Here is a 17,481-nt window from a genome sequence, read left to right on the forward strand (position 1 = left end):
AATTGTCCCTAGTGCGTAGGATAGAATTATTGTACAGGGTGATCGCTGGTCGACACGGACACGGTGGGCCGAATGGCCTGTTTCTGTGCTGTGTCTCTACAACCAAATACTATAAACGAAACATAAAAAGACACAAGGACATAAACTGTAACTCAGCGGCTCCGGCACAAACTCCGGAGAACATGGATAACTATGTTCTCCACAGATGCTGCCTGACCCGCCGAGTTACTCCAGCACTGTGTGAAACGTCACCTATCCATGTTCACCACGGATGCTGAGTGACCCGCTGAGTTATCTAGCACTCTGCCAAAAATCACCTATCCATGTTATCCAGAGATGCTGCCCGACCCGCTGAGTTACTCCAGCTCTCTGTGAAACGTCATCTATCCATGTTCTCCACAGATGCTGCCTGACCCGCTGAGTTACTCCAGCACTCTGTGCTTCTTTTTCCTTTTGTAAAACCAGTATCCACGGATCCTTGTGTCTGCTGTTTGAAGAGATCTCTGTACCGTGACGCGGAGACGTGGAGAGAACTCAAACACGGGTTATTTTTAAAGACTTTATTAAACGTCAAGTTAAAGGTGAAGAGTTACAAACGTGAGCGGAGCCACAGCGGGTGATGTGCGCGCCAGCGGGTCGCAGACTGGAGCCTGCAATGTTGTAATGAGGTGTTGCATTTTGTGACATCGAACAAGGGCAGGACCCACACAGTGAACGGTAGTCCTCTGGGGAGTGTTGTAGAGCAGAGGGTTCGAGGAGTTCAGGGGCATGGTTCCTTGAAGGCCGAGTCGCAGGTAGATAAGGCGGTCAAAAAGGCTTTTGGCACATTGCCCTTCATCAGTCAGAGTATTGAGGATGGAAGTTGGGAGGTCATGTTGCAGTTTGGGGATTAAATGGGAGCCGCTCAGCGCCGACCCGTTGTCCACCGGGCTTCTGCCCCATAGCCCCTAAGCCACGCTCCTGATGCCGGTCCCGGGCCCCGACTCTTTTACACACCCGGAGCGGAACTGGGGCAGATTATCAGCCACTGCTCTCCATCCCAAGTCCCGAAGAAAGGATAAAGTTTCTCCGTGAATTTATTCCCAGTGAAGGTGTGGAGATGGGACTTGGTGGCCGCGTCGTAAAATGAAACTGTCCCGGACTCGTAACTGAGATAAACTCCCACCCTCCCGTGGAAGGGAAGGGCGAGGAGATGGGATCGAGGGGAGGTGATTGCAACAAACTCGTCACCCCACCGCCAGATGCTCCAGACTGCAGTCTCCGGGGTCAGTGTGACCTCTACCTTCCTCTCTACAGACTCTGCGGCGAATCCCAGACTCCAGCCCTCACTCCCCGCCACCTCCACCTCCCAGTAATGTCTCCCCGATGTGAATCCCTCCGATCCCAGCACACACAGCCGGTCTGTAAACCTCTTCCCGGTGTCAGAGAGACTCGTCCGGGTCCCGGTCCATCTCACCCGATTCCGATCCTCAGACACCTCGAGCACCGGATGCGCTGTTTCCACATCCAGGGTGACGGAGACTAGTGGGAGAAGCAGAAAATCAGAGAGTCCCCGGGGGGTCGGGGGGAGACTTGGGCAGCGCGGCCCCGGGACCGGGGGAGAGGCCGCTCAGGCACAGGCGGGCGGACAACAGAGAGATTTCCCGGGGTTGCAGCCCAGGTACGTCGGGTGGGCAGGAGAAACCTTTCCCAACGTGGTGGAGTTGCACTTGTGCAGAGGGGAGAGAAGCAGATGCGGACAGACAGATGTGGAGACGCCTTCAGATGGAGGATAAGGAGCCGTTAGGCGGGAGGATGAAGCGGACTGCAGTAGCGAGGAAAGGAGGGGACCGCGTGGGACTGGAGGTGCAGGAAGAGAAGTTACAGGTTAGTTGATTGTTGCATGTACCGAGGTACAGCGACAAGATTTTGTTGAGTGCTAACCAGTCAGTAGAAAGACAATACATGATTACAATCAATAAGTTTACAGATACATGATGTGGGAATATTTTTTAGTGCAAGGTAAAGCCAGCAAGGTGCGATCAATGATAATCCGAGGGCCACCAAAGTGGAAGATAGCAGTTCAGCACTGCTCTCTGGTTGTGGTAGGATGATTCAGTTGCCTGATAACAGCTGGGAAGAAACTGTCTCTGAATCTGGAGGTGTGCGTTTTCACACTTCTGTACCTCTTTCCTGATGGGAGAGGGGAGAAGAGGGAGTGGCCATGGTGCGACTCGTGCTTGATTATGCTGCTGGCCTTGCCGAGGCAGCGGGAGGTGTAAATGGAGTCAATGGCAGGAGTTTTGGGATTGCAGGAGAGCAGGGAGGAGAGTCTGGGACGGGAATGACGGACTGCGCTTCCTGTAAATTGGCATCAGGACCGCGCGCAACTCCACCAACATCCAACAGCAGGGACAACACTCAATCAGCTGGATGGAGACTCCGTGGGGATCTGTTGCCAAGGGGTTTACGCTACTGATTTCAAACCCCGTGTCTGGATAGACCTGGCCGAGCGGAGGAAACGGTTGGGGAAAACATTGCAATGAATAACAATAGGTGCAGGAGTAGGCCATTCGGCCCATCGATCCAGCACCACCATCCAATGTGATCATGGCTGATCATTCTCAATCAGTACCCCTTTCCAGCCTTCTCCCAATACCTATTAATTCCGCTATCCTTAAGAGCTCTATCTAGCTCTCTCTTGAATGCATTCAGAGAACTGGCCTCCACTGCTTTCTGAGGGAGAAAATTCCACAGCTTTACAACTCTCTGATTGAGAAAGTTTTTCCTCATCTCCGATTTAAATGGCCTACCCCTTATTGTTAAACTGTGGCCCCTGGTTCTGGACTCCCCCAACATTGGGAAAATGTTTCCTGCCTCTAACGTGTCCAACCCCTTAATAATCTTATATGTTTCGATAAGATCCCCTCTCATCCTTTTAAATTCCAGTGTAACAACGTTCAGCACATCAGCCCCACTCTGTTCATTAACCCCCACCCCCCTTCCTACATCTCCATCGTTTCAAATGCATGTGATCCAATCTCTACATGTCCTCAATCTCCCCCCTGGCTGACCTACAGGGAATCAGGAGGGCGAGAGGGAGCAATGAAGGATCCTTGGCGAGTCGGATTGAAGACAATTCCAAGGCATGTTATCCAGATATTAAACGCAAGCGGTTAACAGTGAAGCGAGGGGGACCCCTGTTGGATAAAGGAGGTAATTCAAGCCTGGAACAAGAGTAAGTTGAGTCCCATTTCCAATATTAAATATGCCCTTTACATGCAATGAATTAGGGGCTAGTGGAATCAAGGGATATGGGGAGAAGGCAGGCACGGGTTATTGATTGTGGCTGATCAACCATGATCACAATGAATGGCGGTGCCGGCTCGAAGGGTCGAATGGCCACCATCTGCACCTATTTTCTATGTTTCTAATACTTACAGATCATGAACATTTATTTATGTTTTACCTCTTTTAACGGAATCAGTCTTTTCTCTCAACACCGTGTTGAACAAAAATGGGTCATCGAACTTTCCAACGTCCAGGGCACCGTCTGCTACTGACAACGACTTGTTATCATCACTTATCCTGCATGAATTACACACCTGGTTATAAGACCCGCATCAACGATTTCTGAGTTAATTACCAAAACAGTGCAGAGTCTCACCTCCTCTTCTGATGAGTTTCCTCCTGAAATATAAAACATCAGAAAGATCAATTAATTTACACTGAGCGTCCACATCGTGACAGCAGGAATTTCAGCCAAATTGTTACAATGTGCCGACAGATCCCAGTTCTTAATGCTGATGCGGGGCCGCCAGCAGTCCAGTATGAAGTATTAATTGTAGGTAAAAGTATATTTAATAATGGACTTTAGTAGACAATAGGTGCAGGAGTCGGCCATTCGGTATTACTAGGCTGATGGAGATCCAGCATTGCTCCTTCATGCACCCCAGATTACTCTTGCTCCATGTAGGTCATCAATGGAGGAACCATATCGTCTCTACTGTCAGTCTGACCCGAAAGGTCTCAACCCGAAACGTCACCCATTTCATCCCTCCATAAATGCTGCCTGTCCCGCTGAGTTACTCCAGCATTATGTGTCTACACTGGCCACTGAATTGGAATCTGACCAGGAAGATAAATGGGGAATGCAATGGAGGCATGGCGTGGAACTCAACTGGGGAGAATGTGCTGGGCGCCAAGTGGGAAGGGTTAGGGGAAATTGGGCATTCATTTTGTAATTGTGCCCTTACACTGAATCAAAGTGAAACTGTAACCCCCTACCTTCAGAAATATCAAACTGTCCGTTTGGTTCATCCGCTCCTGTAGCTTTAAGAGTTTCTCTTGAATAGAGTTTATCTCCTCTTGAATCGCTCGTAGATTATTCTCCATTGGATTTAGAATGCTCTCCTCATCTTCCCGGAGATCCTTGAGAAAGAGCCGCTCTTTCTCATTGAGAATCTCGCGCAGTTCAGCAAATACCGATGTGATGTAGGTCAACAGGTTCTGTGACTGTTCCTGTCAAATGAAAGGTGAAGGTCAATATTATCGAGCCTGGAATCTAAGACAATAGCACAAGATCAGAGAAAGGAAACAGGAAACCTTACCCGGACTCCAGAAATCTTCTCTTTCTGTTGCTGCTCCATTTCCTCCATCGCTGATTTATTTTTTGTGAGAATCTCCAAGGAAGTTTTAATCTGCTCCTGGGATTGAGATTCAGATTCTGTCAGTGAAAGAATTAGACCAGACGGAACCAATGAACCGTGGACACTACACATGAAGAAATGTTTACAAACATCCATAAACTGTTGAAGAACTCATCGTGTCAGGAAACGTGGAAAGCAGTGACGGTATCGGTCAAAGTCAACGTGGAATTATGAAGGGGAAATTATACTTGACTAATCTTCTGGAATTTTTTCAGGATGTAACAAGTAGAATGGATAAGCTAGAGCCAGTGGATGTGGTGTAGCTGGACTTTCAAAAAACCTTTGACAAGGTCCCACACAAGAGATTAGTGTTCAAAATTAGAACACGTGGTATTGGGGGTACAGTGTTTACATGGATAGAGAACTGGTTGGCAGACAGGAAGCAAAGTGTACAAATTAATGGGTCATTTTCAGAATGGCAGGCAGTGACTAGTGGGGTGCCGCAGGGTTCGGTGCTGCGACCCCAGTTATTTACAATATATATTAACGATTTAGATGAGGCAATTAAATGTAACATCTCTACGTTTGCCGATGACACAAAGTTTGGTGGGACTGTGAGCTGCGAGTAGGATGCAATGAGGCTGCAGGGTTACTTGAACAGGTTGGGTGAGTGGGCAGATGCATGACAGATGCAGTATAATTTTCATAAATGTGAGGTTATCCACTTTGGTGGCAAGAACAGGAAAGCAGAATATTATCTGAATGGTGTTAGATTAGGAGAAGGGGAAGTGCAACGAGACCTGGGTGTGCTTGTACATCACTCACTGAAGGTGAGCATGCAGGTATAGCAGGCAGTGATGAAAGGCAATGGTATGTTGGCCTTCATTGCGAGAGGATTTGATTTTAGGAGCAAGGAGTTAAGACTGCAGTTGTACAGGGCCCTGGTGAGACCGCACCTGGAGTATTGTGTGCAATTTTGGTGTTTTAATTCGAGGAAGGACATTATGGGTTTTGAGGGAGTGCAGCGTTGGTTCACCAGGTTAATTCCCGGGATGGCGGAACAGAGGTATGATGAAAGAGTAGTTCGATTGGACTTGTGTTTGCTGGAATTTAGAAGAATGAGAGCGGATCATAGAAACATATAAATTTCTTGGAGGATTGGACAGGATAGATGTCGGAAAATTTTCCCGATGTTGGGGGAGTCCAGAACCAGGGACAATAGTTTAAGAATAAGGGGTCGGCCATTTAGGACTGAGATGAGGAAAAACCTTTTCACCCAGAGAGTTGTGAATCTGTAGAATTCTCTGTCACAGAAGGCAGTGGAGGCCAACTCACTGGATGTTTTCAAGAGAGAGTTAGATCAAATTTTAGGGCGAAGGGAATCAAGGGATGTGGGGGAAAAGCAGGAACGGGGTACTGATTTTAGATGATTCGCCATGATCATATTGAATGGCGGTGCTGGCTCGACGGGCCGAATGGCCTACTCTTGTACCTATTTTTCTATGTTGCTCTGTTCTACGTATTAGCAGAGAGCCCCGGCTCTCTCACCTGCAAGGACCGCAGGAGTCCCTGCATGGACGTGAGGGAGAAGGTATAGGGACAGGTGTTTCATCTCCAGCGGTGGCTGGGGCAAGCACCAGGGGAAGCGCTGGTGTGGGTGGGAGGCTGGGTGAACCGAACAGTCGCAGAGAGAGCGCGGTCCGCAAAAGACTGAATGGAAAAATCATCAGCGAATCAAACTCTGTTTGCCTTTACCTTGTAGCTTTCAACAGCTTCTTGAATCGACATGAAACTGTGAGACTTGTGTTCCTGCGCAGCTACGCAACTCAGGCAGACCAGTTTCTTGTCGGTTTCACAAAACAGCTTTAGTTCTTCCTGATGTTCCTCGCAGTGAAGTTTACTTTCCTTACCTTCCGTGTTCAGGCTCAGTGCTCGAGCTTTCTCAGTGATACTCGCCATGGCCCGATTTACTTTGAGGCTGCGGTCTGCCAACTCCTCTCTACATTCCGGGCAGGAGTTTCTCCCCTCCTTGTCCCAACTCTGTGTGATACAGGAGAGGCAGAAGTTGTGCCCGCACTCCAGTGTCGCCGGATCGCTGAAGAAATCCAGGCAAATGGGACAAATCGCGTCTTCACTTAAACTCTGGATCTGGTGTTTCGAAGCCATTTTTAATTCCGACCACTTCCTGTTTCAAAACGCTTCCGCCTTCAGGAAGCTGAGGAGCCGCACAGAACTGCAACTGTCAACTACACGCCCTGCAGTGCGCGGGGAATTAATTCTGTGCTGAATAATGTTGTTTTGCTGCCAGTGTTCAGGGTGAAGGGCCGCTGGCAATCTGCCACTGATTACACACCAGCAAGAGGCTGGCAACACGTTAAACGAGTCTGAACGTGACAGGAACCAGGCGGGCGAGTGCCGGGCAGTCTAAGGAAAGGCAGAAACGAAATGGGAGATGTATTAAGTTAGCTCTACGTAGAGCGTGAAACGGTGGTTAAACATCAACTTAGAGCGACTGCTGGTAAAATAAAGTCTGCAATAAAATCAAAGACCTGGAGAGAGTGTTGTGTTGTGAGGTGACAGACGCGCGACAATCGCTGAGATTTGGTTGCATAAAAAGCAGGAAAGAGAATACTCTGTTACTGCGTGCAACACATTCATCTTCTCGGTGAAAGTCGTCTTGATTTCCACTGGCCTTCCTGTGCAGAAGGTCCCTGACATTAACCCTGCGCGGCCCAGCTCTGATGTAAGACCCAGCTATTCCTTATTGTGGACGGGTTCCACAATGGAAACGGTTTCCGCCTGCATGCCCTGTTAACCCCTCCAGCCCCGGAGAGCAGCACAGTGAGCCAGACCCACCACTCGCAGCCCAGCCTGACGTTGATCACCAGGGGCACTCAAGGAACCGCAGAATCTGCTTTACAGAAAATTGACACAAAGCGATGGGGTAACTCCACGGGCCAAGCAGCATCTCTGGGGAATTTGGGATGACGAGGTTTCAGGTCAAGACCCTCTACAGAATGATTGTAGAAGGAGGTGCTGTGTTTGATAGATCACCGGATTCTGACAACAGAGTTTTATGTACCAAGGTATTTTATTACACTACCAAATAATGCACACAGAGCCATGTATCCGCCTACACACTGGCGTACCGCGAGTACACAGCAACATGCGCCTCCGTGTAGTGACCTGTTGTCGATCTCCTGGCACCGTTTCCGACACGGTCCGAGGCCGGGGTTCTCTGCTGCTCTGGGAAGGCGCCCGACACGGTCTTTTACGGTTCCTCGTCCATTCAGACCGTGCCATACTCCTTCACGTGAGGCAATCGGCTGCCCGTTAGGCGCACCGTTTCTGCACTACTCGCGGCAGGGGGGCGCAGGTGGTCCGCCCAGCTATTGCAGTGTTTCTGCTCAGCAAACTCAGTCATAACCTGAATTGTTTGGGAACATGTTCGAACATCTTCGCCCCGTTTGGAAACGTCTTCGAAACCATCGACTTGTGGCAGAAGGGATTGGAATGCTGTGCTGCAAAATGTGGCTGAAAACAGCATTTTAGATGACATGGTCTGTTTGACCCTTACACTAGAGGAGGGGTTAAAACAAAGCTGGAAGAGAGGTGGTGCCCAGAAAAAAACATGCAAGTGATAGGTGGATACAGGTGAAGAGGGGCGGGGGGGGGGGGGGGGGGTGTTGATTATCAGATGGGCGGACAAAGGCCAGAAATGCTAAAGAGATTTAATAAATGCTCGTGAGATCAGCAGTGAACGTGCGCGTAATGTGAAGCCAGAGGCAAGGGTTATGTTGAAGGGGACAGGTTTGGGATTGTTAAGCAGCATAGTGGGAGACATGGGTGTGCATCGGTGGGGCATAAGGAAGATGGGGAGGGGGGTGAGAAAGGAAGAGAGGTCGTTGTTAATTGAATTAAACTTGATGAATTCAAACCTCATACCGTTGGGTTGTGAGGCACCCAGGCGGAATATGAGCTGTTTTAGTTCAGAGATACAGCGAGAAAACAGGCCCTTCGGCCCATCGAGTCCGCATCGATCACCGCCCCCTGCATATTAACACTACCCTACATACGTTAGGGACGATTTACATTCATAACAAACCGATTAAATTACAAACCTGCACGTATTTGGAGTGCGGGAGGAAACCGAATATCGCGGAGAAAACCCACACAGGTCACGGGGAGAACGTACAAACACCGCACTGACAGGACCCGTAGACGGGATCGAACCAGGGTCTCCGGCGCTGCAAGCGCTGTGAGGCGGCAACCCTAGCGGTGCGCCACCGTGCCGCCCTTAACTCCTGAGCTGAGGAGGTGTTGCTCCTCCAGTTTGCGCGAGGCCTCACTGTGGCGTCGGAGGAGGTCGAGGACACAAAAGGTCACAGTACGGGAATGGGAAGGGGAGAGAAAATGGGAGCAACCGAGAGACCCCGCAGACCTTGGCGGAAAGGGAGCGTGTTCGGTAAAACCATCGCTCAGCTCTGCTTGATTGCGCAGATGTAAAGGTGGTCACATGAACAGCTCCTAATTAAACATAACAGAGTCTCGTCCGGGAAGACCACTTTAGCCGGTTGGCAGAGAGACATCGTATCGTTATTCGGGTGGTCGGGGAAAACTCCGGCTGTAATAACTGATGGTTGGTGTTCAATGAATGAAAGATTCTTGGGGCTGCTGGAATCCCGGAAGCTCCTTATTTCTCCGCATGTCACAAGACACTTGGAAAACTGCTAACACGGAACAGCCGACACGGGATGCTGCCTGCACGGAGTTTGTCCGTTCCCCCTGTGATCGTGCGGGTTTCCTCCGGGTGCTCCGGTTTCCCCCCTCTCTCCAAAGACGGAAAGGTTTGTCGGTTAATGGGCTTCTGTAACTTGTCTCTAGTGTGTTGGATAGAACTAGTGTACGGGGTGCTCGCTGATCGGCGCGGGCATGGTGGGCTGATGGGCCTGTTTTCGCGCTGCGTCTCTAAAACTATAAACTATACACTAAACATAAAAAGCCACAAGGGCACAAAGTGCTGGAGTAACTCAGCGGGTCAGGCCCCAACTCTGGAGATCATAGATATCTATGTTCTCCACAGATGCTGCCTGACCCGTTGTTACTCCAGCACTTTGTGTCCTTGTGTCATTTTATGTCCTTTTCTGTATCAACCAGTTTCTGTAGTTCCTTCTTCCTACATAAAAAGACAAAAGTTGTAATAGGAAGAGAGAAGAGGTGAACATTATCTTCTTGTATAGGAAAAAACCCTGCAGATGCTGCTTTAACTGATCTCAGGGGAGGGGGCGGGAGTCTGAAGAAATGTATCGCCCCGAAACGTCACCCATTTCATCTCTACAGAGATGCTGCCTGACCCGCTGAGTTACTCCAGCATTTTGTGTCTACCATTATCTTCTCGTTTCACACCTTCTGCCTTTTCATCTCTGGTCTTTGTGTGGGGGGTCTGTGTGTCTGTGGGGGGGGGTCTGTATGTGTGTGTGGGGGGGGTCTGAGTGTATGTGGGGGAGTTGCCTCCCCTGTGGGGTGAGAGGGCAGTGGGGGGGTTCCCCATGTGAGGGTGGGGTTCTCTGCGTGTCGCAGACCCTGCCTGTGTTACAGCTGCAGCCGGAGCTGATCTCACTGGAGCCGGAGCGTCTGGGGCAGGTCGACCCCCTCTCCCTGGAACAGAGGCACCGCGACAGGGTGCACCGCCTGGTGCGTGTAGACCCCCCCGAACCCCACCCTCTCCCTCTACCCCCCCCCCCCACGACCCTCTCCCGCTCCGACCCACTGCCCTGGGCAGAGGCAAAGCGACAGGGTGCAGCGCCCGGTGTTAGTCCCACCCCCCCCACGAAACCCTCTCCCCGTCCTCCTTCCCCCACCTCTCATGACCCCCTACCTTCCCCCCGCAGGGCTACGACCCCACGGACACGGACAAGTTTGAGCCCAGGCGGCGGATGAAGGGCCGCAGCTCCAGCGGGAACCTGGATCGCAGGAAGAAGCTGGTGGCCAGCGGCAACCGGAGGGTGAGGGGGTGGGAGGGAGGGAGGGAGGGAGGGAGTGGGGAGAGGGTGGGAGAGGGTGAGGGGGTAGAGAGTGAGGGAGGGGGATGGAGGGAGGGAAGGGGACGGAGGAAGTGGGGAGGGGGGAAGGGAGAGGGGGTGGGGTGGGGAGAGGGTGAGGGAGAGAGGGGATGGGGGTGGGAGGAGAGGGAGGGGGGAGGGAGAGAGGGGATGAAGTGGAAGAGGGAGCTGGGGAGAGGGGGTGGGGTAAGGAGTGGGTGAGGGGAAAGAGTGAGGGGAGGGAGGATGAGTGAGGGGAAGCAGGGGAGTCGGAGGGGGGAGTGGAGGGTGAGGAGGCGAGGAAGGAAAGGGGAGGGGGATGTGAGGGGAAGTAGGGTGAGCGGGGTGGAGTGAGTGGGGTATGTTGGTGAAGGGAGGGCGGTCACCGTGTCCCCCTCCCCCGGGGGTCTGGGGTCTGGGGTTGCCGTCTAACGGACCGCTCTGCCCACAGGACCGGGTACGGAGGAGCGTGGAGCAGAAAGTGAAGGCGCAGAAGCAGCAGAAGATGGCGGCTCCCATCCCTTCCCTCCCTCCCTCAGCCCTCACCCGCTTCCACACGTAACCCCGTCCGCAGCTCCCCTCCTCCCGCCACCCTCTGCCCTGTACCCGTGACCCCCGGTCGCGGTCAGCTGCCCCGACGCAGCGGGTAGAGCTGCTGCCTCAAAGTGACAGAGACCCGGGTTCCATCCCGACCTTGGGTGCTGTCTGTACAGAGCTTGTAAGTTCTCCCCGTGACCGCGTGGGGTTTCTCCGTGTGCTCCACCCCCCCCCCCACACACATCCCAGAGACGTGTGGATTAATCGGCCCTCTGTAAATGTCCCCCCTATTAGTAGAGGATGAGAGTGTGGGATATCACAGAACGAGTGTGTGAACGTGTGATCGATGGGCGGCGTGGACACGATAGGACGAAGTGCCTGTTTCCACGTTGTATCTCCAAACCTAAACCAGGGTCGGCACAGTGGCGCAGCTGGTAGTGTTGCTGCCTCACAGTACCAAAGACACAGGTTCAATCCTGACTACGGGTGCTGTCAGTACGGAGTTTGTACCTGTGACCGACTGGGGTTTCTCCGGGTGCTCCGGTTTCCAACCTGCAGGTTTGTAGGTTAATTTTTTTCGGTAAAAATGCAAATTGTCCCTAGTACGTAGGATAGAATTATTGTACAGGGTGATCGCTGGTCGACATGGACACGGTGGTCCGAATGGCCTGTTTCTGTGCTGTGTCTCTACAACCAAATACTATAAACGAAACATAAAAAGACACAAGGACATAAACTGTTGGAGTAACTCAGCGGCTCAGGCACAAACTCCGGAGAACATGGATAACTACGTTCTCCACAGATGCTGCCTGACCCGCCGAGTTACTCCAGCACTGTGTGAAACGTCACCTATCCATGTTCACCACGGATGCTGAGTGACCCGCTGAGTTATCTAGCACTCTGCCAAAAATCACCTATCCATGTTATCCAGAGATGCTGCCCGACCCGCTGAGTTACTCCAGCTCTCTGTGAAACGTCTTCTATCCATGTTCTCCACAGATGCTGCCTGACCCGCTGAGTTACTCCAGCACTCTGTGCTTCTTTTTCCTTTTGTAAAACCAGTATCCACGGATCCTTGTGTCTGCTGTTTGAAGAGATCTCTGTACCGTGACGCGGAGACGCTGAGAGAACTCAAACACGGGTTATTTTTAAAGACTTTATTAAACGTCAAGTTAAAGGTGTAGAGTTACAATTGTGAGCGGAGCCACAGCGGGTGATGTGCGCGCCAGCGGGTCGCAGACTGGAGCCTGCGATGTTGTAATGAGGTGTTGCATTTTGTGACGTCGAACAAGGGCAGGACCCACAGAGTGAACGGTAGTCCTCTGGGGAGTGTTGTAGAGCAGAGGGATCGAGGAGTTCAGGGGCATGGTTCCTTGAAGGCCGAGTCGCAGGTAGATAAGGCGGTCAAAAAGGCTTTTGGCACATTGGCCTTCATCAGTCAGAGTATTGAGGATGGAAGATGGGAGGTCATGTTGCAGTTTGGGGATTAAATGGGAGCCGCTCAGCGCCGACCTGTTGTCCACCGGGCTTCTGCCCCACAGCCCCTGAGCCACGCTCCAGATGCCGGTCCCGGGACCCGACCCTTTTACACACCCGGAGCGGAACCGGAGCAGATTATCAGCCACTGCTCTCCATCCCAAGTCCCGAAGAAAGGATAACGTTTCTCCGTGAATTTATTCCCAGTGAAGGTGTGGAGATGGGAATTGGTGGCCGCGTCGTAAAATGAAACTGTCCCAATAGACAATAGACAATAGGCAATAGGTGCAGGAGTAGGCCATTCAGCCCTTCGAGCCAGCACCGCCATTCAATGCGATCATGGCTGATCACTCTCAATCAGTACCCCGTTCCTGCCTTCTCCCCATACCCCCTCACTCCGCTATCCTTAACAGCTCTATCCAGCTCTCTCTTGAAAGCATCCAACGAACTGGCCTCCACTGCCTTCTGAGGCAGAGAATTCCACACCTTCACCACCCTCTGACTGAAAAAGATCTTCCTCATCTCCGTTCTAAATGGCCTACCCCTTATTCTTAAACTGTGGCCCCTTGTTCTGGACTCCCCCAACATTGGGAACATGTTATCTGCCTCTAATGTGTCCAATCGCCTAATTATCTTATATGTTTCAATAAGATCCCCCTCATCCTTCTAAATTCCAGTGCATACAAGCCCAATCGCTCCAGCCTTTCAACATACGACAGTCCCGCCATTCCGGGATTTAACCTAGTGAACCTACGCTACACGTCCTCCATAGCAAGAATATCCTTCCTCAAATTTGGAGACCAAACTGCACACAGTACTCCAGGTGCGGTCTCACCAGGGCCCGGTACAACTGTAGAAGGACCTCTTTGCTCCTATACTGAACTCCTATTGTTACGAAGGCCATCATTCCATTGGCTTTCTTCACTGCATGCTGTACCTGCATGCTTCCTTTCATTGACTGATGCACTAGGACACCCAGATCTCGTTGAACTCCCCCTCCTCCTAACTTGACACCATTCAGATAATAATCTGCCTTTCTATTCTTACTTCCAAAGTGAATAACCTCACACTTATCTACATTAAACTGCATCTGCCATGTATCCGCCCACTCACACAACCTGTCCAAGTCACCCTGCAGCCTTATTGCATCTTCCTCACAATTCACACTACCCCCCAACTTAGTATCATCTGCAAATTTGCTAATGGTACTTTTAATCCCTTCGTCTAAGTCATCAATGTATATCGTAAATAGCTGGGGTCCCAGGACCGAACCTTGCGGTACCCCACTGGTCACTGCCTGCCATTCCGAAAGGGACCCATTTATCCCCACTCTTTGCTTTCTGTCTGTCAACCAATTTTCTATCCATGTCAGTACCCTACCCCCAATACCATGTGCCCTAATTTTGCCCACTAATCTCCTATGTGGGACCTTGTCGAAGGCTTTCTGAAAGTCGAGGTACACCACATCCACTGACTCTCCCTTGTCAATTTTCCTAGTTACATCCTAAAAAAATTCCAGTAGATTTGTCAAGCATAATTTCCCCTTCGTAAATCCATGCTGACTCGGAATGATCCCGTTCCTGCTATCCAAATGCTCAGCAATTTCGTCTTTTATAATTGACTCCAGCATCTTCCCCACCACTGACGTCAGACTAACTGGTCTATAATTACCCGTTTTCTCTCTCCCTCCTTTCTTAAAAAGTGGGATAACATTTGCTATCCTCCAATCCACAGGAACTGATCCTGAATCTATAGAACATTGAAAAATGATCTCCAATGCTTCCACTATTTCTAGAGCCACCTCCTTAAGTACTCTGGGATGCAGACCATCAGGCCCTGGGGATTTATAAGCCTTCAGTCCCATCAGTCTACCCAAACCATTTCCTGCCTAATGTGGATTTCCTTCAGTTCCTCCATCACCCTAGGTTCTCCGGCCCCTAGAACATTTGGGAGATTGTGTGTATCTTCCTCAGTGAAGACAGATCCAAAGTAACGGATTAACTCGTCTGCCATTTCTTTGTTCCCCATAATAAATTCCCCTGCTTCTGTCTTCAAGGGACCCACATTTGCCTTGACTATTTTTTTCCTCTTCACGTACCTAAACAAACATTTGCTATCCTCCTTTATATTATTGGCTTGTTTACCCTCGTACCTCATCTTTTCTCCCCGTATTGCCTTTTTAGTTAACTTTTGTTGCTCTTTAAAAGAATCCCAATCCTCTGTCTTCCCACTCTTCTTTGCTATGTTATACTTCCTCTCCTTAATTTTTATGCTGTCCCTGACTTCCCTTGTCAGCCACAGGTGTCTCTTACTCCCCTTAGAGTCTTTCCACCTCTTTGGAATAAATTGATCCTGCAACCTCTGCATTATTCCCAGGAATACCTGCCATTGCTGTTCTACCGTCTTCCCTGCTAGGGCCTCCTTCCAATCAATTTTGGCCAGCTCCTGCCTCATTCCTCTGTAATCCCCTTTGCTATACTGTAATACCGACACTTCCGATTTTCCCTTCTGCCTTTCCATTTGCAGAGTAAAACTTATCATGTTGTGATCACTGCCTACTAATGGCTCTTTTACCTCTAGTCCCCTTATCAGATCAGGATCATTACACAACACTAAATCCAGAATTGCCTTCTCCCTGGTAGGCTCCAGTACAAGCTGTTCTAAGAATCCATCTCGAAGGCACTCTACAAACTCTCTTTCCTGGGGTCCATTTCCAACCTGATTTTCCCAGTCTACCTGCATGTTGAAATCTCCCATAACCACCGTAGCATTACATTTTTGACACGCCAATTTTATCTCCTGATTCAACTTGCACCCTATGTCGAGGCTACTGTTTGGGGGCCTATAGATAACTCCCATTAGGGTCTTTTTACCCTTACAATTTCTCATTTCTATCCATACTGATTCAACATCTCCTGATTCTATGTCACCCCTTGCAAGGGAATGAATATCATTCCTGACCATCAGAGCAACCCCACCCCCTCTGCCCACCTGTCTGTCTTTTCTATACGTTGTGTACCCCTGAACATTCAGTTCCCAGCCCTGGTCCTCTTGTAGCCATGTCTCAGTGATCCCTACAACATCATACTTGCCCATGACTAACTGAGCCTCAAGCTCATCCACTTTATTTTTTATACTACGCGCATTTAAGTACAACACCTTAACTTCTGTATTTACCTCCCCTCTCACATCGTTCACAATTGGCCCTGCCCTTAATTTCTTTTCCCCTCTAGAACTTCTGTTCCCATTCTTCCGAGAGTCTTTTGCAATATCAGTTACGAGTCCCGGACTCGTAACTGAGATAAACTCCCACCCTCCCGTGGAAGATTCAGATTCAATCAGTGAAATAATTTTACCAGACGGAACCAATAAACTGCAGGCACGGAACTGCACATGAAAGTTTACAAAAAGACACAAACTGCTGGAGAACTCATCTGGTCGGGAAGCTTATCAGCAGAGAGCCGCGGGCTGTCTCACCTGCAAGGACTGCTGGAGACCCTGGATTTGAGGGAGAAGGTAAAGGGACAGGTGTTTCATCTCCAGCGGTGGCTGGGGCATGTACCTGTGGAAGGGTTGGTTTGTGTGGGAGGCTGGGTGAACCGAGCAGTCGCCCAGGGAGCGTGGTCCGCAAATTGACAGAAAGGAAAAGTCATCAACTGATCAAAATCTGTTCGTTTTTACCTTGTAGCTTTCAACAGCTTCTTGAATCAGCACGAAACGGTGAGACTTGTGTTCCCGCGCAGCTACGCAAATCATACAGACCAGTTTCTTGTCGGTTTCACAAAACAGCTTCAGTTCTTCCTGATGTTCCTCGCAGTGAAGTTTACTTTCCTTCCCTTCCGTATTCAGGCTCAGTGCTCGAGCTGTCTCAGTGATACTCGCCAAGGCCCGATTTCCTTTGAGGGCGCGGTCGGCAAACTCCTCTCTACATACCGGGCAGGAGTTTCTCCCCTCCCTGTCCCAACTCTGTGTGATACAGGAGCGGCAGAAGTTGTGTCCACACTCCAGTATAACCGGATCGCTGAAGAAATCCAGACAAATGGGACAAATCGTATCTTCAGTTAAACTCTGGACCTGGTGTTTCGAAGCCATTTTTAATTCCGACCACTTCCTGGTTCAAAGCGCATCGGCCTTCAGGGAGAGGCGGACCCGTACAGAACCGCAGGTGTCAACGACACGACCTGCAGTGCGCGGGGAATTGATTCTGTGCTGAATAATGTTGTTTTGCTGCGAGTGTTCAGCGTGAAGGGCCTCTGGCAATCTGCCACTGATTACACACCAGCAAGAGTCTGGCAACACGTTAAACGAGTCTGAACGTGATAGGAACCGGGCTGGCGAGTGCCGGGCAGTCTAAGGAAGGGCAGAAACGAAATGGGAGATGTATTAAGTTAGCACTACGTAGAGCGTGAAAGGGTGGTTAAACATCAACTTAGAGCGACTGCTGGTAAAATAACGTCTGCAATAAAATCAAAGACCTGGAGAGAGTGTTGTGTTGTGAGGTGACAGACGCGCGACAATCGCTGAGATTTGGTTGCATAAAAAGCAGGAAAGAGAATACTCTGTTACTGCGTGCAACACATTCATCTTCTCGGTGAAAGTCGTCTTGATTTCCCCTGGCCTCCCTATGCAGAAGGTCCCTGACATTAACCCTGCGCGGCCCAGCTCTGATGTAAGATCCAGCTGTTCCTTATTGTGGACGGGGAGCAGCAGGCAGCCAGACCCCCCCCCCCCCCCCCACACACGCAGACCAGCCTGACGTTGATCACCAGGGGCACACGAGCAAGCGCAGAAGCTGCTTT

The 17,481-nt window shown here is 50.5% G+C and overlaps 1 protein-coding gene across 1 annotated transcript; it reads right to left on the reverse strand.

Moving 5' to 3' along the window:
* Positions 1–585: 585 nt before the first annotated feature.
* On the reverse strand, positions 586–16,774 carry LOC144600637 (zinc-binding protein A33-like). Its single transcript, XM_078412467.1, has 6 exons — positions 16,364–16,774; positions 4,590–4,685; positions 4,267–4,500; positions 3,647–3,669; positions 3,449–3,567; positions 586–1,521 (listed from the first exon to the last, which is right to left on the reverse strand). The coding sequence occupies exons 1-6, from the start codon at positions 16,772–16,774 to the stop codon at positions 989–991; spliced, it is 1,416 nt and encodes a 471-aa protein (XP_078268593.1). The 3' UTR covers positions 586–988.
* Between the last annotated feature and the right edge of the window lie 707 nt (positions 16,775–17,481).

This window comes from Rhinoraja longicauda, chromosome 15 (genome assembly GCF_053455715.1).
Source record: "Rhinoraja longicauda isolate Sanriku21f chromosome 15, sRhiLon1.1, whole genome shotgun sequence".
In the NCBI taxonomy this organism is placed as follows: domain Eukaryota; kingdom Metazoa; phylum Chordata; class Chondrichthyes; order Rajiformes; family Arhynchobatidae; genus Rhinoraja; species Rhinoraja longicauda.

Excerpts from the sequence above, each read along its gene's own strand:
- LOC144600637 (XM_078412467.1), bottom strand. The coding sequence starts at position 16,774 with ATGGCTTCGAAACACCAGGTCCAGAGTTTAACTGAAGATACGATTTGT. Across the intron at positions 4,501-4,589 it reads AGAAGATTTCTGGAGTCCGG|GAACAGTCACAGAACCTGTT; the intron begins GTAAGGTTTCCT and ends TTCATTTGACAG. Across the intron at positions 3,568-3,646 it reads GAAACTCATCAGAAGAGGAG|GATAAGTGATGATAACAAGT; the intron begins GTGAGACTCTGC and ends TAATTCATGCAG.